Source organism: Xiphophorus maculatus, chromosome 1 (genome assembly GCF_002775205.1).
Source record: "Xiphophorus maculatus strain JP 163 A chromosome 1, X_maculatus-5.0-male, whole genome shotgun sequence".
NCBI lineage: Eukaryota > Metazoa > Chordata > Actinopteri > Cyprinodontiformes > Poeciliidae > Xiphophorus > Xiphophorus maculatus.
The window spans coordinates 25,683,570-25,706,594 of NC_036443.1; the positions used below are offsets into that span (position 1 = coordinate 25,683,570).

The 23,025-nt window shown below is 36.9% G+C and overlaps 1 protein-coding gene across 2 annotated transcripts; it reads left to right on the forward strand.

Moving 5' to 3' along the window:
• Positions 1–1,407: 1,407 nt before the first annotated feature.
• spats2 (spermatogenesis associated serine rich 2) lies at positions 1,408–22,535 on the forward strand. 2 transcript variants are annotated; one of them, XM_005798952.3, is made up of 13 exons: positions 1,408–1,522; positions 4,605–4,843; positions 5,596–5,675; positions 7,419–7,527; positions 7,995–8,044; positions 9,482–9,707; positions 10,976–11,158; positions 12,138–12,273; positions 14,088–14,146; positions 16,244–16,353; positions 16,481–16,583; positions 17,314–17,459; positions 19,779–22,535. In XM_005798952.3, exons 2-13 carry the CDS (start codon positions 4,810–4,812, stop codon positions 20,028–20,030), a joined length of 1,488 nt encoding a protein of 495 aa, XP_005799009.3. In that variant the 5' UTR covers positions 1,408–1,522; positions 4,605–4,809; the 3' UTR covers positions 20,031–22,535. The 2 variants fall into 2 exon arrangements, with proteins under 2 accessions (XP_005799009.3, XP_023192155.1); XM_023336387.1 differs by lacking the exon at positions 1,408–1,522 and adding an exon at positions 3,285–4,261.
• The last annotated feature ends 490 nt before the right edge of the window (positions 22,536–23,025 follow it).

A 23,025-nucleotide genomic window follows, 5' to 3' on the forward strand; every position in this document is an offset into this window, starting at 1 on the left:
CCTATTCTTCGGCTTCGGAAATGACGACGTGGACGGTGTGGTTGCCAGATTTGGACTCTCAAACCCGTTGTTAAGGAAAAAACAACAGTGTTAAAACATATGACAACTTACAAGAGAACTTGCATTTATTAAAGTTAATTCTTTACACATCGGTATAATTATTGGGCTTTTGTGTTGTTGCAAAATTTAGCAACCGAAAATGTTATCGATGAACGTTTTCATAGTAAGTAGCATTATTAAAATCATTCTTACTAGCTTTCAAATAATTTAGATTTTTTTTTTAGATTGTTATGATGCGTAACCGTGGCAACAGCATATTGTTTTTACAGGCTGGGAGCAGCTAATTAGCATATTAAAAGCTCAAATAATACCTGAACGTCAACACCAAATTAGAGAGCAGTTGAAAAGGAAGGTTCATTGATGCAGAGCAGGACCAAAGAACAGAGGAAGAAGGAAATAAAAACAACTTCTTCTTTACACAGAGATCCAGGACATGTTATTGTAAAATATCTCCACACCAGAATTTGAGCTGTTGGTTTGTAATGACTGTCATGGAACTGTCATACAACAGTCTTCAGTCAGAGGCCTCTTCATATTCATTGCAACTCTGACTGCTACCCACAGTATCACCATCAAAAAGTATTTGAAGACATTTAGATGATTTGTTGTAACATTTAATTCCCCCGTTGGGATAATTTGGATTTTATATAATTGGATCAATTGTATTTTATATTTCTGTATATGAATTGGACCCGCTTGCTTTGTAAATTTGCAATTTTAAAATTCAATTTTTTCTTTTTTTCTTTGAAAGGCGCATTATAGACAAACTTAATTACTTAGTAGAGTTGACTTGTTACATGTACTCAGTTCAAATACCTTAGTAATTTCATTATGAAGTATAGGTACTCTTACTTGAGTAAAATTTCCAGATTCTCTACCCACTGTGAATAACTTTACTGAATGCAGAACAAACTTGTTTTAACCAAAAATTCTCCAGAAACAGACACACACCTGCAGTTTTTGTGAGTCTCACAAGCTTTATATTGAAAGAAATTGCTTGGGAATAACGTTTTTTTTTATCTGATTTTGTTATTTATATTAACTCTTTTCATTCTGGTCTTTAAAATACCAACATTTCCACATAGCTTGATATTTTTGGTCCAATATAATTTTTAAATATTCAATTATTGATGTTTTGACCATTTACTCAGTACTTTTACCAAATACTTTTTTTTACTCTTAGTCCAGTCATTTCTTGTACGGCTACTTTTTTTTTTTTACTTTTACTTGAGTAAAAATATGTTCAGGTAGTGCTACTTTTACTTAGTACAATACACACCTCCGCCACTCCTCAGAGTATTAAAAGGGGGTTGTCCGCCTCCAACCTGGCAACCGCGAAGCTTCGCTGAAGGAAAATATTGGCCACAGCAGCAGACTGCTTGGCTTTACAGACGGCTGGCTGCTGTGGGAACTGCAGTAAGTTCTTTCCAGAAGCTACCGTCCACTTCGCTGCCAACACCAGGTACGTGTTTAGTATCTTTGAGGACTTAACATAGTTTGCTTCTTTATTTAACTAAAGCAGGCAGATACTTAGCTTAGCAGCTGCGACTCTCTCTCTGTCTCTTTTTTTTTTGTAACGGCAGAATTGATTATCTCACTGGTCGTTAGCCTTTCAGCACAGACTGCTAGCTGCGAGCTAATATTAGCTAATGCTCTGTGGAAAGGTGAAATAAATCATTTCTATCGAGTGCTGCGAGTTGCAGTCAGTGGTTGTTTGTCCTGGAAAGCTAACAGTGGGATAAATTACCAGTCGATGATATTGAGTTTCACCGAGCTAGTCATAAAACGTTAGGTAATATTTGCAGGCTAACGGTAACCTACGGACTTTAGTGATGAGGGGGCGCTGGAATAAAGGCACCCTGTAGTTGTCCAAGTTAAATCCGTCAAATTCAGGTAAAAATCAAACAAAAACTTCAGTGTGGGGGGGAAATTATAGAGGCTGCGGGGCGCATAGTTGGTGAAAACTGGGTGATTTCACACCTCCCAGCAGACAGGCTGTGTGGTTGGGAGATAGTCAGTCTTTGTCGCGAAGCTGCTTCCACAAAAGATGATTTCTGTTAGAAAAGCGACGCCGTCTGGATACGTTTCACGGCAGATAGGCTAGAAAAACATATGGACGTTTGAATACGGAGGAAGAGTTTTAATAAAAACATTGCTTTGAATGTTTGGAGCTGCAGAATAAGATGAATTGTTCTTTACAAGCTTTACAATTCCTATTTTTTATCGACTTGATTGATTACCTACCTGGACTGGACCCATCAGATAAATTAATTTGAATAGTTAATAACTCTCTGCAATGTAGAGTAGTTCTGGTTTATGTTGTGTAATCTCTCAGACTTGACTGAAGAAGTGATTTCCTTTTATTTTCAGATGCACTGATCAGGCCTTACAACCTCTTTTTGATTTTTCTAAGATCTGAACAGCTGATTCTAATATTAACCAGATTTTTCTTTCTAAAAACTGTAACAAATTAGAAGGAAAACATGCAGTAGTTCTGAATACTATAGAAAATGTAGGAAATTTAAATAACTACCCCCATTTATGCACAAAAATGCAAACCCTTAACAGTTATCTGGTCATTAATTAAAATGTACATTCTGTTTTTTTTTTTTTACGTGTTTATAGATTTAATGCAACTGATAAATTAGGAAAAAACAATCTGAATTTTTCCAAATCATATAAAGGGAAAATATTCCAGTTCTTATTTCCAGCTCAGTGTATTTCTTGCAGTTTTTGGTGCTGCTTGAGTTTATTCAATCAAAAATATTCATATTTTTTAAATGTATATTTTTAACCAATTTTGAAAGCTTATGAGTGTCCATTTAAATTGGATTTAAAAGATTTAAATATATAATTGTCTATTGCCAAAGTCCTAGAAAATTACCAATTGGAGTTGCCAATAAAGACAAAATTCCTCCTATCATAAAGGTGACAGGTGCTCGTTTAAAATGGGGGCGAAAACAGTCAGCCAATATAGGTTTATTTTATTTTTTTAAATAAAAATGGAAAATTTTTTTATAGCAAACAATATATGATTTTAAATGTCAATTATTTTTCTTTTTGAGAATTTCATCTAAATTCGCAATGTTAATATATATATATATATATATATATATATATATATATATATATATATATATATATATTAAAATAAATAGCATCAGGAATGTAAGGATTTATGCATCATTGGGTTGGTTCAAACTCGCATTATCATAATTTATAGATTTGTTGGTGGAGAAATGTAATTGTTATTTTATTGTCGAATAAATCAGCCAACAAACTCTGAAGTCTGATTTATGTGAGGGTGTAGTTAAGTTTCATTTATATAGTTTTACAGTTTCCTCCATGCAGACGATACCTGCCAGTTACTCATAAAAAACATATAAAAAAATGTCAACATTATATCCAGAACTGGCTCAAACTGCAACAGATTGCTTTGTGTTGCTGCAACATATAAACAACGTTTTCATGCAAATGATCTCATTGGTTTTTAAACAGTTTTTATTTCCTCAAATCTGCATATCACTCACTCTTAAAGCCTTTTGTTTAATTTGTTTTTGTTTAATTTGAATGCTTCCTTTTTTCTTTTTTTTAAACACACGAGTGAACCCGGTTTGCTTGAATATTCGAACACCATCCCTCTTGATAAACAGGATGCATCCTAGTGCTGGCATGAGCGGCGGCTGCTGCGTCGTTTGTTGTTTGTGCTTACGTGGGTCTGACGTCTGAAGGTGTGGTGGAACTGGGGCCGTGACATGCCAGGTCCTCGTGAAGAAGGTGTTGGTTTGTTCCGACCAGTTTCCTTTTCAAGAGAAAAAGAAACCTAAAGAGGGGAAACGGCTGGCCTGCAAACTGGTTCCAGATTTCCAGATGTCTGGTGAGAGCGTCGGAAAGGCCAGGATGGACATTAAGTTAAAAAGTGGAAAATAATCTACTTCCTTTTCTGTCTTTTTATCCCATCAAAATTAAATAACACTTTATGAGTTTCTGGTCTGTCCTAATCTAACCAGCTGTTTCACTTATTGTGAAACAGAGTTGTAAAAAGGTCCAAAGGTCAAAAAGCATTTTTCTTTTTTTTCGTTTAGGTAGCAGTCCTCTTGATTAGACATTTCTGAACTCCTGGAGCTGGTTTATTACATTTTTTGATAATCTGTTAATTTCCCAGATGCGTTAAACGGATCAAACATCCGGGACTTTAAAGGTGAGGGTTCTGACCCGATGGGTCATCTTTGTTATCATGAATCCTGCAGTGAACAAGGGGGGAAAAAATCCTTCAAGGATTTGATTCTACTGACTCTTCTCTTGAAATGAAATGCAGCGGTTCTGCCAAGGACGTTATTAAGGACAGACTTTCTCAAGACAGACAATAATTCATTGAAATCTGGTTTTCATTTATGCAGCATTGCCAGAGGAAATGGATTTCTATTTATTTTTTTAAGTCGCATTTAGTTTGCAGATCCTAAAGAAGTGGTTATTTCTGCTGCATTTATATTTTTGTGTTTATCAGATAACCTTCTTTTCTTGAATCTTTTTCTTTCCAACAGGTCGGATCAAGTCGACTGCTGGAAGGGAAAATCTGTCTTTGCCCAAGTGGAGACGGTCTGGATGTGAACCTTGTTCTTCCACTTCGCCTGCCAGTTAGAAACCTTATTTGGGATCTCCTTTTATCAAGAGCTGCCCTCAGTCTGAACACTAGGATAAATATTATACTGAAAGGATAAAATTTCGGTTTTACTCTGATTCTTCTGCATGACGACGATGGCGAAGAAAAACAGTCTGAAGGGTACGTACCGGCGTTTGTCTTGTAAATGTCTTTCTGGTGAAACTTTAACTTTCGAGCTCAGCAGTTCGGTTGTGTTTGTGAATTTCCTTGGAGTCAAATGATGCAGCTGCGCTCCTTTCGGAGAATCTCAGCTTTGAGTGTTTACACCGACATCAACGTGTTTTCATCGCATGAGAAAGACGGCTTGACTGCGACTCAGCAGTTTCCATCTTTTAATGGTCGTAGATTAACTTTGGACTTTGCTTGTCAGCCTTAATTCTCTGCTCGCATCTTCATAGGATTTGTTTTCTTCCACTCACCGTTTTGTGGGTTTTTTAAACTGATACTGCAGACCTCGAAGTTGGTCTTCTCTAGCTCCATTTATGTATTTCTTTGAGTAATTTGAGTCAGACTCTGATTCCAAACCAATCATGCACAAAAGCGCTGAAGTGCTTGCTGCTTGTGCTGCTAGCTCAAGTGTTTGTGCTTAAATGCCTCAACAAAAAGTTCTTCAACCTCCACAGTTCAAAGAGGTTTGCATCCTTATTTTACGGAAATTGTATGCACATATGTGAGCACATAAAAACAAACAGATTTTCCAAATAATCTGCAGCTCTGATGCGATTAGGATTCATGTGTAATATGTTTTTTTCAGGATATCTCTGCAAAGATAGCTGGGGCTTCTTTTGTTTTGCAAATGATGTTCTTCTGTGGTTTGCAAATGTGGGTCAAGGCCTGGACTGATTGCATTGTTTTTCTTTTCTTCTTTATAGATACATCTGGTGTGGTGTTTGATACTCGCTCAAAAATGGTCATGTCCCAGGGAGGAATGACGGAGAAGATGAAGGACAAGGTAAGGCGCAAATAAGTTAATTTAGTAAATCTATTCAATATGTGAAACCTTAAGTGTTCATAAAACTAAGGCTTACGGCTGATTTATGAGACAATTTAAATTATAATCATTTTATTTATTTATGTCTGCACACTCAGACACTCCACAGGAATCAAGAAAATTACAAACAGAACACCAAGTACATCAAGAAAATATGTCAACCCAAAGCACATTTAACAAAAAACAAAGTAAAATAGTATTGTATAAGTTTGACCAAAAGGGTTTTTAAATACACAAACTATGTTCTCCATAATTATAGAAGTCTGTGTACTAGGAGAGTAAACCATAAAAGAATTATGGTGCATCGTAGTATATGAATAGAAAGTTGAGTGGAAGGAAAACGTATGGTTGCCTCATGCTGCCTTGAGAGATAGGATTGTGAAGCGAAGTCCATCCCAACATCATTTTCTGGTAAATAAACCAACAAAACAAAATGCAATAAATCAATCAAAACACACATAGAAACTAAACCGTTGTACTCTATAAAAAATATTAGTAACTTATTTATAAATGTTCTTAACTGATCAGCAAACTCGTCTGACCTCAACATTTTAGTGAATCTGTAAAGTTTTGTCTAAGGCTGCATGACACATTTTATCAAAATCTGTCATTGCATTTGCGTAATTGGACTGATTTGGTGAACTATTTAGCAAGATGTTATATTTTAGTCATCATGCAACTTGACATGAATTCTGCATGTCAAGTTTTATTTTTTCAGATATGAAAACCTTTTTATCAACTACTTTAAATCCTTGAAGATAATTACACCAGAATAAATATAAGAGTAATGTGTGTGTGTGTGTGTGTGTGTGGGGTTTTTTTTTTTATGTTTTAATTGTGATATTTTTGTTTGGAATAGGGATTTCTTGAATTGGGCTATTTTTTTAATACCACTTGTATCTGAGCCTGTGTCAAAATTTATAGATGTAAAAAAAGATGAATCAATTAAGTATTGACTTTTTTAACTTCTATTTTTTATTTGGGGTTTATATACGATTCATATTTGAAGGAACTGGATTTTTGTTTTTCAGCTGTTGCTCATAATAATTAAACTTGGAAGCTTTTTCTTTAAAATACCTCTGAGTGAAACGAGTCTTTTTAAATAAGTTTCTCTTCTTAAATTAAGTTACTCATATAAATTGACTTCTAATGTGTCGAGATGCACCTGTATTTGTGGTTAAATACACTTGAAAGTTCTCAGACCTGCACATGCCGAGTCATGTTTGCATTTAGTTTCGCTCTGTACTTTTTTCCTGCTACAGTTGGCTATAAATGTTGCAAAAAAAAGCAACATGATCTTTTTTTAAATAAGAGCTGCCGCACCCGTCATCTGGGAATATTTTTGAGTTATTCAACATCCAGATATCCAGGATATTCAGCTTGAGATATAAAAGTTTGCCGGTTGGAGCTACAGCTAATGGATTCAGTGATGTTGGGCTTCTTTTATGGACAGGAAGAAAACTTTTAGTTTGCTCTGCTAGTAAGTGTTTTTATTTTCTCAATGTGTAGCGTTTCAGGAAGTTGGACAAATATAGTCGATGCAAATGACGTACACAAATACGTCCAATATTTTAAATTTGTCCTTCGCTGCGAGCATGTAGTGCAAGTTGATAAACGGGTGAACTGTGAGTGAATGAAATATTTATTCATTTTGCTGTAAAACCTGAGCAGCGGGACTCAAGGTGTGTTTTTCTTTCATCACAGATCAGTGCTGTGAGGGCAGTTGTCCCCAACAAAAGCAACAATGAGATCGTGCTGGTGCTGCAGCACTTTGAGAACTGCGTCGACAAGGCTGTGCAGGCGTTCCTGGAAGGTATGAGGATGTTGCTGCTGATCTCAGAGTTCACATTACTAAAGGATCGTCACATAAGTGGCTTTACTTTGTTTTCAAACTTCAAGCAAACCCGCCTGCATGTTTTCGCCTCCTTCCCCCCCCCCCCCCCTCTCTTACGAACAGACTTCTGTTGCCAGCTTGTGCTGACACGTTGCCCTAATGCCTGTGAGCTGAAGCAGCCCATTTCTCTGCTTTCATCAGGCGTACCATGCTTTGAATTCAGCTGTTGAGCGTCATTTGCATGCCTTCAGTTTCACAGGGTTAAATTTAGAAACAGGGTTGTCCTGAACGAACGTCACGCTGCTTTGTTCCTTCCTGGCATCCATTAAAATTCTCAGGGCGTTTGTATTTTAAGGCGGTATTACAAGACTTTGAAGCTCTGACGTGCAACTGAATCAACTAGTTGTGACCTTGGTGTTCTGCTTTTTTTTTTTTTTTCTCCATAGGGAGTGCAGCCGAAATCCTGAAAGAGTGGAATGTGACCAGCAAAAAGAAGGTGAGAGTAATAAAGCATGCAATTAAAATTCCTCTGAGTCAGCATGTTCATCTATCTCACAGATGCTAGTTTACATTTCTAAAGTTACATTTCAACTTACTTGTAAAATGCACTTGATTACAGATTTCTCTCTACTTCTTGCTTCGATTAGATCACAAGTTTCATATGAATTCCTTGAAAGTGTCTGATATTCAAACTGCAGAGTTTTGATAAAATGCAATCTACAGGGTGTTCGCGCTTCCTTAAAAAGTCTTGAATTCATGCAGTTAAAATGAAGGCGTTCAGCTGTCTTAAATTCATGTTTTAAGTAAGTTGGTCTTATATTTTGTCTTGACAGAACTATTTACTCTTCTTTGTATTTTTTTTTTCTTGCGGGATTTTCTGTCTGGCAAAAGTTTAAGTTGCATTCAAACATCTTTATTGCATTTTTGAGACGGTAAATCACTGCTAATGTATCTTAGCTAGCTTGTTTAGCATCTATCGTGCAAATTTATCACCAATTTATACATTTCTGTGGAGATGTACTGTAAGTCTTAATTTTTATTCATAATCATTCATTTAAAAGTTTTAAATTTGAGGTGGTAAAACCTGCAGAAGCCCTGAATCTAACGTTTGATTAAAAGCCCAAATTTCAAAACCGTTATTTATAGTCGAAACCAAATATTTTCATACACCTAATAAAAACAAATTTCTATTGTTTCTATTGACCATATTACTGCACAAATTGGAATTAAGAAAATAAACTTGCTTAATGGAAACATGGTAATTACAAAAACTCACCTTTTTGATAAGTTTTCGCGATATGATGAGTTGGTTTTTCGGCCGTGTAGAAATTTGTGTATTTCACAAACCTGCAATGGAAACACTTTTTAGCACAAGAGTCGTGTGATCAACAATCGGACGTTACTACTGCTGGAAAAGACAAAGGAGTCGACGGGAAGTGGATGATGGTGACTTAAGCTGACTTATCGCGTGAACAGACTTATTCATGTGATTTTTTTTATTTTTAAATTGTTTCTTATTTAATAATAACACAGCAATTGTGAAATAGTTTTTATGACATTAGAAGAATATTGACAAAGTTTTGCGCACATTTGTAATGGAAACACAGCTGACGTCTGAAGTTAAAACAGACTAAACTGCTCTTGGTCTGGATGAGTTGGAATTACCAAACCTATATTATGTGAGAGATAAAACTTTGTTGAATTTATTTTATCCCTGCTCTAGAATACTATCACAATATTAACATGTATCGTATAATGGTGAATCAAAACCGGCTTCTTGAGCTCATTTGTATTGTTTTTATCTCCAATGAGGTGCTGGGAAAGTTTGAAAATTTACCTTGAAAGTGCTTGAATGTTACTGTGGGGAAAAGTGCACAAACCCAACATTTAGAGTTGGATTAAAGGTGTGTGACGTGACTATTTTCATTTCCAGCCCAAGAAGAAAAAGAAGCCCAAGCCTCAGCCTGAGGTTTCCTCAGAGGCGCCTCAGCCGGAGGCGGCGTCGCCCGACGAGAGCAAGGATGATGAGATGAACGGCTTCCACGCCAACGGGTCGGTAATGGACGGAGAGTCTCTGGATTCGCTGAGCGAGCAGCTGGACTCTGCCTCCCTGGATGCAGCCGAGCTGGACTCTGAACCCGCTACACCTGAAACACCGGGTAAGAACGGCTTGTTGTTTTCCTCTAAGATCTGATGGGGGGGGGGGAATAAAAAATCAAAGAATTGGTTGATATGAAGGGAAAATTTTAACTTGTATCGAACGAAAACCACTTGATGTTCAAGGTTGAGGCTGCTGATCTTTCAGCTAAAAACCATGACTAGAGCTAAGTGATGTGATTTGTTTATATATTTATTACATTTTCTGTTTTTGAAGATTTAATATTTGGAAAATGTGGGATTTTATTTCCCCTCAGTAATCCACTCCTTGGGTTTCCATAGCTCAGAGAATCACAATGTCTTTTTGTTTTACAGCTTCTATTTATTTCAACTGACAGAAGGAATGACTATAATAAAAACCTTTTTTTTAACATATTTTCTGTCATTTGTTTATTTTTTGTATTAAGGAAATAAGTAAGAGTGGAAAAATCAATAAAAATTAGAATTTTGGATAAATTCACAGATTTTATTTTTAAACTATATTGCCCAGTCCTAACAGTGAACCGAAACTTATTTCTCAATAATAAAACAAAAATCTTTAATTGAATTAACTTATCATGTTGTAGTTGAAAATGTGTTTTTATTATATTTAGGAAAACTTTTTCTAGCTGCATTTTTTATTTTTTTTTATTTTGAGTGTTTATTTCCTTAAATTAAAAATGTACAATAATTAAAGTTACCACACAGTATTTTTCTTTTGCCAGCCATTTTTTAAATTCAAAAACACCCAGTACTTAAACAGGACTAAAAACAGAAGTTGTTTTTAAGTTCTCCGTTTTTTGCTTCATTCAAATATTGCATGTTTCTATTTAATTCTGAGCAGGTAAAAAGATGGTAAATGACAATAAAATGTAGCATTTTATATCGCAACATTATGGCTCCCAAGTACTTTCTACTTGCTGTACTTGAAACAAATGGTTTATATGTGTTAATTTTGACAATTGGGTTGTTTTTTTTAATCATACTTAAAGCAAAATCTTAATGCTAAGGATTAATTTCCTAAATTGTGCTTAAATCACAATTTATGATGCACTTGCTGAGCGTTTAAAAATTTTTTTTGTTAACTAAAAGCTTAGTTTGTATCACGGCATGATTTTCTCACTCTGAAGACGTGTTGAACTTCTGTATCTGAAGCTGGCCGCTCACCCACACAACGCAGTAACAGACTTCACCCACATTTCAGCAGAAACGAGTTTTTGAAAGACATAAAGCGCAACAGAAACTACAACGAACATCTAAAGGATTTAACGATCAGTGTGTCTTCTCACAGGTGTCGAGGCAGAAAGTAACGTTAGCGCTCCAAGTCCTGCTCCCCAGCAGGGAAGAAGGAATCACCACCAAGTTTCCAGAGGCAACAAGCCTCGGCACAGGACGGGCTCAAACCTTCATCCCTCCTCATCCTCGTTAGCAGCCACCTTTGATGAGCAGGGATCATCAGGAGGGAAAAAGATGGGTAAGTAACTTAAAATAGAGACGCACCGATCAGATATTAATATCTGTATCGGTCTCAGTATTGAAAAAAGTTCTAGATTCGTATCATGACGATGTGCCCCATCCATAAGGGCAGATCTATTCAGTCGAGCTCTATCAGGGTTTCCCCCAGTGCTCATGGCGCTGCAGCAGTTATCCAACAACACGCTGTATTTTTGATTTAAAAAAATGTTTAAAGTTGACAAGAAATTTTAAAATATCATTTGATAGTTATGCATTTTTGGAAGACTGGAAGATTAACACCTAAACACAAACTATAAAGTCTTAAAAAAGGCAATCATTAAAACAACCTAATAAATTAACAAGGCTAAGTCTGGTGGGGGCACAAGTAAAGCCTGGTGGCCCGCCAGGCTTACTGTACCCAGAGGGAAACCCTGGCTGGGCTTTGTGCTCTGAGCTACGTCATGCTTTGAGTTCATAATTGCACTTTCTGAACCATTTCGAAGGTTTCTTGCAGTTTATGTTTACTTTTAACTAAGATAGTCAACTTGTTGTTTTAGTCAGGTTGAATTATTTTATTTTTTATTCAATATTGGCCATATCCTAATTACACTGACTGAACAGATTAAAGCTGTGTTGTTTTGACCAAACTTGTGAATCTATTGGTGTATTTAAGGTGCTGTACAGGTGCCGAGTTATCAAATAAATGTATATTTCCCTTTTGAAGGACAATAAAGGCTGTTTTTATTCTATTCTAATTCAGTACATTTATGTCTGGTTACTTAAAAAAGAAGTTTTTAGTCAGTTCAGCGTTGTTTTTCTGCATTGGATCGGTTTCAGCCGATACTAAACCTCAGATATCGGTAACAAAAGTGAAAAACATGAATCTGTGCATGCTTAACTTAAATTAAATTAATCTACCCTCTAGTTAAAGTTATCCTAAGTCGGAGAACAGCAGCGGTTCCTCAGATGTTTAAAATTAATCTGTTTCTCCTCCTCAGCTCCCAACATCGACCGCTCGGTGAAAGACCTGCAGAGATGCACCGTCTCCCTGACGCGCTACAGGATGGTGGTGAAGGAGGAGATGGACTCCTCCATCAAGAGGATGAAACTGACGTTTGCTGAACTCCAGAGCTGGTACGTGGGCTTCCTGTGAAACCTTCACATCTGCTTTCTGATCCTGCTGAAAAAGAAAGTCCTCTTACTGAGGGTTTTAATGGCGTCGGAGATGGAAGTGATTCAGAAGAGAGCCCAGCTGGCTCTGAATTACAGCCATCTGAAAAATACATCAAGATTGAGCTCCTGCAAAGTTTAATCATTTGGATTTATTCTGCTGGTGCTCAATGACTGAGTATGTAAAAACAATTTTAGCTGAAAACAAGTTTATTTCCTCAGATCATAGGAGGGTGGATTGATTTGGGATAGTTAAGAGGAGTGCAATAAATTTCAGTCTGACTTTTTTTAAAGAGCAATTTTGTTTACAGCGACATCATAATTTATTTTTATGGTTTTGGTTGTAAGTAGGGCTGCAACTAACGATTATTAATTGATTATTGTATCAATCATTCTGTCACAAATGGTCACATTCTGTGGATTTTTTAATTTAACCAATTAAGCCTTTTTGTACAATATAAAAAATCTAAAACGTATCTTAATTATAGTTTGTAGTAAATTTGAGTACAGCTCTCTTTTTTCATGTTATTACACTAAGTTTCACTTTTATTACATTAAGTCAACAAAACATCTTCTGTTGAGTAGTTCTGGATAATTGTGACATCTGAGACAGGAAGGTGGCAAAAACACTTGGTTCACAAAAACAATGTCTCCTTTTTGTTTTTGTTTTTTTGTTTGTTCCTGTCTGAGTTGGTACCTGTGATGATGTCAGCAAACTGATTAGAACAACAAACTGATCACAGATTCCAGACTGGAAAACAATCCTATGAGAGTCTAAACATGACTGTACCTATTGCTATGATGCGTCGCCCTGCAGTGTTTTCCAATGTTTCCAATGCAGTAAAATACTTTTAGTTTTTGTTTTCCCACTTTGGTGATTTCTATGACTAGTTTAGACCTTTTTATACAACTAAAAAAAAGGGATATTGTTGAAAAGTGAATTTATTTCACTTGTTCAGTTAAAAAAATTAAATTAATAATTGTAGATCAGGACTGCAACAAACAATTTTAGCAATCAATTATTCTATCGATTTAATCTAAAGTTAAATCAGGCCAAACTTCTCGTTTTAGGTCAGTTAGAATTATCAAAATAATTTTTATTTGCAACAATAGTGAGATTAATTAATTAATAATTCCTAGTGTCACAATAAATCAGTTAATTACATCATAAATTTAAACTATTTCAATTTCCATTTCTTGTTTCTCTCTTTCTCCCAAAGACGGGATGAGAAAATTATTCTCTGCATTAATCTCGACTGGCTCCTCTTTTGAAGGAGAGTTTAGTTTAGAGACTTCTGTTTCACTTTTATTTGTAGTTTTGTGTATTTTGTTTTATTTATTTTGGGTATTTGGAATATCTTCCAGTTAAAGTGCTAAATATTCATTAGAAATAAAAGTTTAGAAATCTTTGCGTTATTATGCCATTACTGCTATATTACTTGAAACTGGTCTCAAAACAACAATATTATAATTTATTGCAGTAACTTCTGGGACAATTTATCATCCAGAAAAATATTATTGTGACAGGCCCAGCCTTAATGGATGCATAAATGTTTTCTAAAACAAACCTAAATGATCTAAAATTTTAAAGGTGCAATGATTTATATCCTCCCTTAATTAGAGGGTAGTAATCTACCTTGTCTTTAGACAAATTTAAAAACTTTAGACAGTTTTTAAATAGTGGCAGCATTCCTGCTCCAAACTGTTTTGCTATTATAATTGAGAAAAGTTGTGTGTTTTCCAGTGAGTTACTCGTTGTCGTCTTGTTTTCTTTTCAGCTTAATGGACAGAGAAGTGACTCTTTTGGCAGAGATGGACAAAGTGAAAGCTGAGGCCAGTAAGTGCTGCGTTTTTAAGTGTTTTTATGCTGCGCTCCGCTCGTCACTGATGACCAGAGCTGCTGGTATTCTTCCATCATATGATCACCTGACTGAAAGCCCTGAAGAATCTGACCCAAATCATTCCCAGAAGGAGTAACGGAGATTGTTGTGGAACAGCAAGTCCCAGTTTCCTGAAAAGTGCAGCGGTGCCCTGAGGGTGCTGATCTACCTGCAGCGTCCTCCTGTGTGTTTGTGTGTGTAACATGACAGAGCAGGGCTTCATATTTGTATAAGTAGGCCATTCTCTCTTCCGCTGTCCTCTCGGTGTGGAGTTTTGTCTGTTTGAGGCCTGGAAACGCTGAATAGTGTCAGGTGTCGAGGGAGACTCAATGCTGCCTTTGTGCAAGGTGTTCAGTGAATTGAGTGGAAACTTGAGTTCCTCCTCAACAGAGCCAAAGTGGTTTCTTGAAAATTTACCCCTTAATGTTGCGCTGTGTTTGTGTTATAAAAATGTTTATTCTGATGGGATATTATTACTTTTTTTTTTAAATCAATGCCTCACTATCTGGTTACAGAAAGCAGCAGAAAAGGTGAAGTTCATTCTTTAAAATCATCTATAATCTGTATTTTGCTAAAATGAATAATATCCTACAAGCTCTCTGGAAAAACAAATATTTTTCCCAAATCAGGACAAAATAAATGCTTTATTCCATTTATGCTGCTGCCTTTTTATGCACATATTTATTCCTGCATACATCTTTCTGTTCAGTCATTCCTCCGTCTTTTTCTCTCCTGGCCCTACATTCAGCTTGCATTTCTGTATTTATAGAAATTAGGAAATTATCTAGAAAAAATTGGGCATTCTAAAGAGGAGTTCTATTTTGACATTGGAAATACGCTATGGCTCTCTGCTGTCTGCTTTAATATATAAACCCTTCTGTCAAGAGTGATTAAAACATGTCCTGTTTCTTCGCTAACACCAAATGGTGGCTGTAACATTAAAATACAAGAAGAAATGTGTTTTAAGTTGCTGCGCTTGAAGAAATGTTAAGATTTGAGCAACTTTTAACCAATCGCGATCCATAACTGCTGCTGCTTTGTAGGTTGTTGCTGTTCTGCAGCAGTCAGTACCTGCCACTAGGGGGCCACAGAGTGAAAACCGGTGAATGCCAGCCAGGGTTAATTTAATTCACATGGGTGTGAAGACTGTAGAAAACCTTCTGCAGCTCCCATTTCTGAGAAAATTCCTGCAGGATCTGAAAATGCATCAGTTTGAAGTGCAGAGCTGAAGACCGGTCGGGTCGCTGGCTGCCCTTTATCCATTTACAAAACAGGGATGTAAGCAGCAGGAAAAGGCACCAGAGTTAATAAAATGTTTTTTTATATGGATACCTGGCTCCTTCTCTCACCAAGAGAAGAAATCACTGCAAAAACACAAAATCTTACCAAGTATTTCTGTCTAGTTTTAATGCAAATATCCTAGTCCACGTGAAATAAGACAAAACTATTTTACAAGCAACTCTTCAGCAAAATATAAGAGCTTGAAATAAGTTAATAATTCCTTTATATTAATAAAAGAAGTTACTAGTTCCACTGGAAGATTATTCCAGCTTTAACAAGACATGTTTCTCATGTTAAGTGAAAGAATTTGCCAGTGAAGCTATTTATCAAAATGAAGGTATTATTGACTTAGAACAAGCTTGTATTTTCTGCTGAAAACTTACTTGTAATTTTGTATGCTTTAAGACAAAAACTAAGATACTTCTAGTAGAAACTGGACCAAAAATACTTGGTAAGGTTTTGTGTTTTTGCAGTGAAGGGAGCATTTCTTCCTTATTGCTTTGTGTTAGAAACCTCACAGGACTCGGAGGTTCATTTGAATTTATACTTTGATATTTTTTTGTTTTCTGCAGGAAAGAGACGTTACTCCAACATTTTTAATACTGGGCACCTCTTTGAAATTTGCTATAATGCAAATATTTGCAGCCTGTAGTTGTTTCTGTAAGACAAGTTGCCGGTGTAATCTGTGAAACCATTTATCTGATATCTAAACTGATCCAATCCTATAATTAAACCTGTTTTCTCTCTCTGAGTTTCTGTTTTTTGTGTTGCAGTGATGATTCTGGACACTCGGCAGAAGAGAGCGGAGGAGCTAAAGCGGCTGACGGACCGGTCCGGTTCCATGTCTGAGGAGCAGCTGACTGAGCTACGCGCCGACATCAAGGTGCTGCTAGACTTTCACTCTGCTTTATTTAAATTAACTTTTGTTTTATGGGATAACGCAAGATAAACAAAAGTCTTTAACATTCTGGCTTGAAATAAGCAGAGAATTTTATCTTTTTTTTTTTCAGCATTTTGTGAGTGAACGTAAATACGACGAGGACCTTGGGAAAGCTTTAAGATTTACATTTGACCTTGAGCCACTGAAGACGAGCATCTCTAGGTTTGGATCAGGTACAGCACTTTAGTTCCTTTATTATTCTCTTTATTCATGTTAAAATATGGACGAAAGTCCAGTTTTATCTTTCTTATCCACATGTAGACACTTTTAATTTTGCTCTGTTTAATAGTTGAGACGGCAGGCGTTTTGGAAACGATCAGATATTTATCGGAATTAGAACGACATCTGGACGTGGCATAAATCGGATTTATTTTATTTATTTGTTTTTGGGTGAAAACATTGTAATCACGCCATTCGCTACATGTTTTCCCCTCTTTCTTCACCCAGTTTCCTGTCTGTTTACTGTTCAGTTAATTAAGGCAACTAATGCCAAAATCAGTCGCAGTAGACGCTCACACCTGTCTGATCATGATGCTAAACTTCAATACATTGGACTTATTGACAGAGAGCGACAGAGAAAATGTGTTTATAGCAACTGATGATGAGGAAATTTTAAAGTACAATCTTAAAAATCAAATGATTTCTTATCGTCTTGCTGCTTCTTCACACATACGCCGGCTAAAATCCTCTGAGATTTGGTCGGCTGACAAACACTCAGCTTTATCTTGAGCAAAACGTTCATTTATTTTTAACCTACAAAGACTTTGCTGGTTCTTGAAACCCTTAATTCTCAAAGAATAACTGTTTGTGGTTAAATTAAGCTTTTTAAATCTCCAAAAGTCAGTTTTGTTAATGAGGCAGGAATCGTGTTTTACTGTTTCTGACTCAATGTGTTTCTTCTAGTGTACCATCCACGTACGGGCTACTCGGACCGTTCCCGCTGCAGCTCCACATCCTCCTCTGTCGCCAGCCCAGTCCAAACGGAGACCCCTCCTCCCACCCAGACCCAAACCGCCCCTGCTGAAAACCGCCCGCCTCCAGTCAAACAGGTGAGAAAGAAATAAACTCATTTATCATCTTTACCACATTTGTACTTCTAAAACATCTCATTTCCAGAGCAAAAAAGTGGTACATAATTATTAAATGGACAGAAAGTACTTCTGAAATCTGTGGCCTAATCAAAGTCCAGATCTAAATGAAAAAAATCTAATCAAATTTTTTTGTATAGCGCCTTTCAGCAACAAGGCATTTCAAAGTGCTTTACATCATAAAAACACTAAATTACAAAGTCATAGAAGACACAGTCAACAACATTTTGCACATCAGATTATTGATTCATAATTAGGTTTCAAAATCAACTCTAAACAGGTGGGTTTTAGTCGAGATTTAAAGGGAGTCAGTGTTTCAGCTGTTTTACAGTTTTCTGGAAGTTTGTTCCAGATTTGTGGTGCATAGATGCTAAATTCTGCTTCTCCTCGTTTGGTTCTGGTTCTGGGGATGCAGAGCAGAACCGGAAGACCTGAGAGGTCTGGAAGGTTGATACAACAACAGCAGATCTTTAATGTATTGTGGTGCTGAGCCGTTCAGTGATTTATAAACTAACAGTATTTTAAAATCTATTCTTTGAGCTACAGGGAGCCAGTGGAGGGACTTTAAAACTGGTGTTATGTGCTCTATCTTCCTGGTTTTAGTGAGAACTCGAGCAGCAGCAGCATTCTGGATCAGCTGCAGCTGTTTGTTTGATTTGTTGGACAGACCTGTGAAGATGCTGTTGCAATAATCAATACGACTGAAGATGAATGCATGGATGAGTTTCTCTAGATCTGGCTGAGACATTAGTCCTTTAATCCTGGAAATGTTCTTCAGGTGACAGAAGGCCGACTTTGTAACTGTCGGCCTTCTATCCAATTAGAAAAGTGTAAAGATTTGAAAATTTGACTGTAACTGCAGCGAAAGAGTCAGTTGATTTGAGTGTTGAATGCAAATAAACGCAACAATTTTCAGATGTTTATTTGTAACAATTAAATAGTGCAGTCAGTCGACTAAAATTATCAGATTATTCACTCTCTGGCGTTGGGGTTATTCACTCTACTAATGTAAATATGCACATTTTCAAAATGTTTTAAAAAATATTTTATTGTCTCAAACCAAACATCTCAGTTTTCCAGGTTTTTACGTTCAGGATATATTTAAAATTTATTTTGTTTAATGTTAATTATAAACACGTTGTGCCTCAGGAGAAGGATAAGTTATCATTGCAATATCTCCTGCCTTGATTTTGTGAAAACTTTTGTTTTGGTAAAACTAAACTGTTATCCAAACTCAGGTTGTCTTGTATAGTGAAATTTCTGCTTGGCACACCACTTCGACTCTCCTCGCTCATCTTTTCACTCACATTTGTGACTCTGCATTGTTGACCGCAGTACAAGACCGTGTATCGCGCTGCTCTGAACCAAGTAACCCTCTTCGTGCGAAAGGAATTTTTTCTTTCTTTTCGTGTGGAAGGATTAATTGCACTAGGTAATGCAATTAATCTGTTATGTAATATTATCCCATTAAACAATTTAGATTAATTGGTTGTGTCAATGTTGAGAGCCCTACAAATAAATTAAATGATTAATTTATGTCTATTTTTAATGAATTCCCACTTTGTTATTCCATCACAAAAATTCCAAAAAAAAACAGTAAACATTTTGGATGTTCTTTATGCTTCCATTTGGGTCTCAACTGCTACTAAAAACAACTTAAGCACTTGAGATAGAAAAACAAAACAAACACTCAGCTGTTTTTTAACAATCACTTCATGTTTTTTGGTGTCTGGAAAACTAGTTGCTTTACAAACATCCTGGTTAGTCACATTCAATGGCCACTGTGTTACTTAGCAAACCAAACAGAGCTCCAGCATGTTTGGTCAGCTGGTTTTACCACTGTATGTGCTGTACAATGGCTGCTGAAAAAGAAAAGTGTTTTGTTGTTGACTTAACATTCAGAAACCAATTGCTGCATTCTGGTTGGTTGTGCAGGAGCCTCTACTAATGCTTTTAAAAGATGTATGGTTGTATAATTGCGCCTCTGTTTGCAGCCATTTTTTTTCATGTGAGTGTAAATGTTGAGTAGGGGGCGTGACCACCAGCAGCTAATTTAAAGTGACAGGAGGCCCTAAAAACAACTCAAAAAAATTATTCTGTTTAAAAAAAAAAAAAAAAGTAATTAAATTGCTTTTTATTGACTACAAGACCGATCCTAACCTGTTCAAGGAAGCATAATAGTTCACCTTTAACTTTCACATCTTGTCATGTTACAGGCACAAACTTTAAGAATTTTAAAAACTCAATTTATTCACTTTTCTGTGTTAATTTTGTCCTCAGATTTTCCAGGGAAACAGGCGAACCTTCCAGGGACCCGGCTACCACTCGGACGGCCAGCGGTACAACGGCAGCTCCCACCATGACAGGAATGCCGGGCGCGGGAGCCACCGTTACCAGGGCGACGCCGGCTCCTCCGGCCCGTCCTCGCAGCAGCCCCACAGCTCCAGGGGCCCCTCCCACCCCCCCCACAACCCGGACCGGCCCGCCCACAACGGGCTGCCCCAGCGGCTCCCTCGAACGCACTGCCCTTGACACCGGAAACCGTCTCACTCAATCAGACCCATCCACTACCGCCCTTCCACCCCCAAAGCGCCCCATTACCCCTCCACCCCGATGCCCTTCAATGAAGAATAGTATACAAGTTTACATATTTCAGTCAGTTGAGCTGTAGTGCCGCCGCTCTGCAACACTCTGTTCATTCTTTGAACTTGAAAAGCTCTGACTGTCTCTTTTCTCGTTTCTTTTCTCTCGGTTTCCGTGACACTTTCTATCTTTAGCCTCTGCTGCTGTGGCTCTCCGTCGTTTGTCATTACCGAGACTCTCGCGATTTACCTGCAACAATCCGTGCACTATTGAAGTTGAACTCTTAGTACTTTCCTTTTTTTTTTTTTTGCGCCGTCAGCTCTCTGATTTGAATTTTTTTGGGTTTTGTTTTTTTGTCTCCAAGAACCATTTCAATGCCTTCGCTTTTTGGGGGGGTAAAAAAAGTGTGGAAGTGAAAAAGTAGTTGCAGCTTCGACGAGGCTTTCCGACATGCAATCAACACTACAGACGTCTGTCGTCTGTCTTCGCTAGGTGGAAACAAGACATATCAAACTGTAAATCAGAGCTTAATGTTCGGACACAAAAGGAGTAGTTTAACTTTTATAAGAAAAAATAATGATGATAAAAGAGAGGCTCTCGCTCCATTTCTCTCTGCTGGATCGCTTTGTTTGCTCTCCATGTCTGTAGGGAGTCGAGACTATTCCTGTTAATTTCGCCTGAAGCGGGATCCATTATTTTCTGACTGAGAGCTCATTAACTTTCTTTTTTCTTTCTTTTTGTAAACTATTAATGAAGGAGGCTTTGGTGTACACATGCTATTTCATAATCCAGAGCATTTATTCAGCTGGATGTTTTCCTGCACGCCCAGTTCCTTGCTTTATTCAGTTTTTCTTTTTATCCACACGAGTGGCATAATAATGTCCTGCTTGCCTTTAGTCGCAGACTTCACATTTGCCTTTCTGCAAACACAGATGTCTCTGCCCGAACCTGGGTTTCAGGATTTGTATTTTTGTTTTTTATTTTCTTATTGTCCGGCTGCAGAAGTAAAGTTCTCATAGGATGATCGAACGCTTCGGGCGGGTGTTGATTTCATCTTTCCGCGGCTGCTAAGGAGTTGCTTCAAGCAGCTTTTTGGGGTTAAATTTTTGTCTTTGTGTCCAGTTTGAGAACAAAACACTGGTGAATACCTCATAGCCGATCCTCTGTCACGACCTGTTTTCTCAAGAGACAGCCGACTCCCTGGTGATTCCTCACCACTTACGTTGATGTAGTTATGTACATAGAGCGAGCTGCAGAGCCGTAGTGGGAAACCAGTGGTGTTACTTTATTGCTTCATCTCGTTATCATGTCGTCTTCCTTCAAGCGGGACAGGAAAAATTCATCTTTAAGCTCCTTTTCTTTCCTAATTTTTCTTTTTACTTTTTAGTTTTTTTGGAGTTTAAGGTAAAAACAAGATTTACTTTACAAGTTAAATTAGTGATTATTGTGGAGAAAATAGTGATGGGGATGAATAAATGGTGATTAGGCTTGACTGAAAGTAGTTTTTTTGTTGTTTTTTGGGAGAATGATTGTTGGCTTTCTCATAAGATTTTAGAGCATATATGATGGTATTGTGAGCAGCCAGCTAGTTTATGATAATGTAGCCAACTAGAGGCTTCTGGATGTGATCCACAGATGCTCAGACGTTGCCGTTTGTGCTGAAATTGTTTCGATTTAGAACTTAAAACTTGCCGTATTTATCCGTCAGAGTGGATGCAGCTTTAATAGTAACTCTGAACAGACTTAAAAATCATGAAAATTACCGCAAAAGTAGGGAGATACTTTTGTTTTGTTTTTGCATGGAGTGAAAAAACTCATCCAGGTTTCTTTTTTTTTTTAATCACAAAAGATGCATATTTACTGAAGTTGTATCAAGTGCTACAACCTTCCTCACCCGCTCCTCATCAGCTCTTTGCCTGAGAACGGGCCGCACTGTGTACTGAATCAAACTGCAGGACACATCGAACACAAATCCTCTGATAACCTGTGAGAAACGCTGGATTCTCTCTCTCATCCACATGTTGCGTTTTACATTCCAGGCTCCAGAAACGTTTGGGGCTTTTGCTACAAATATGACAAAAAATAAAAAATCTAAAGCAGATAAATTTAACTCATTTTATTTTTTTTACTTCTTCCTCCTACCCTGCTTTAGTTCTGACTCTTTCCTGTACATACATGTATGTAGCTATATGATTATCTGCTCACACCTGGGCATTTTGTATGTGATATTCATACTAGGCATATTTGAAGTCAAACACATCAGTTTTATTCATTCTTTCAACTGTAAACTCAAGTGCCTTTTCTTGTCCCTTCCTCTCCCTCTGACATTTTGTCCTTCACCACAGTACGGACCAAAGACATCGACCGTCCCCGACAGTCCAGCCCCGTCTCTCTCCCTCTCACTGAATGGCACACTTTTCATTTACTACAAATAAAATTGTTTGCAATACCAAATGTGTATCCTGGAGTTTTGTATTCGACAAAATGGCAAGACAAAACAAGCAAGGGTGACCTTTGTAAGTATAAAAGAAAACCCTCAAATGAGTAATTTATTAAGAGGTAAAAACCTTAGTTGTCGTTTTCTTGGACACATTGAATCAGATATAAGGGGAGATGGGGAAATAGTACTGTATATATATATATATATTTTACCATGTGAATAAAGATGCAGAATAAATTCAAAGTTTAAATCAGTCAGTTCTTGTTTTTAAAGGTCATTTTTTGTAACCTTACAATTTGTTTTTTTTATTAGATTACGTCAAAAATTCACTATTAGTAAATTTTAATCTCACTAGACTAGAGCGATGCTAAAAAAAAATGCAAATAACGTCAAAGTATTATGAGAGTATTTATATTACCGGAGGTACAAATAATACGAAAATAAAGTCGTTACATTAACAGAGGAGTCATTATTTCAACTTCATTTATTCTCCACTCATTATTA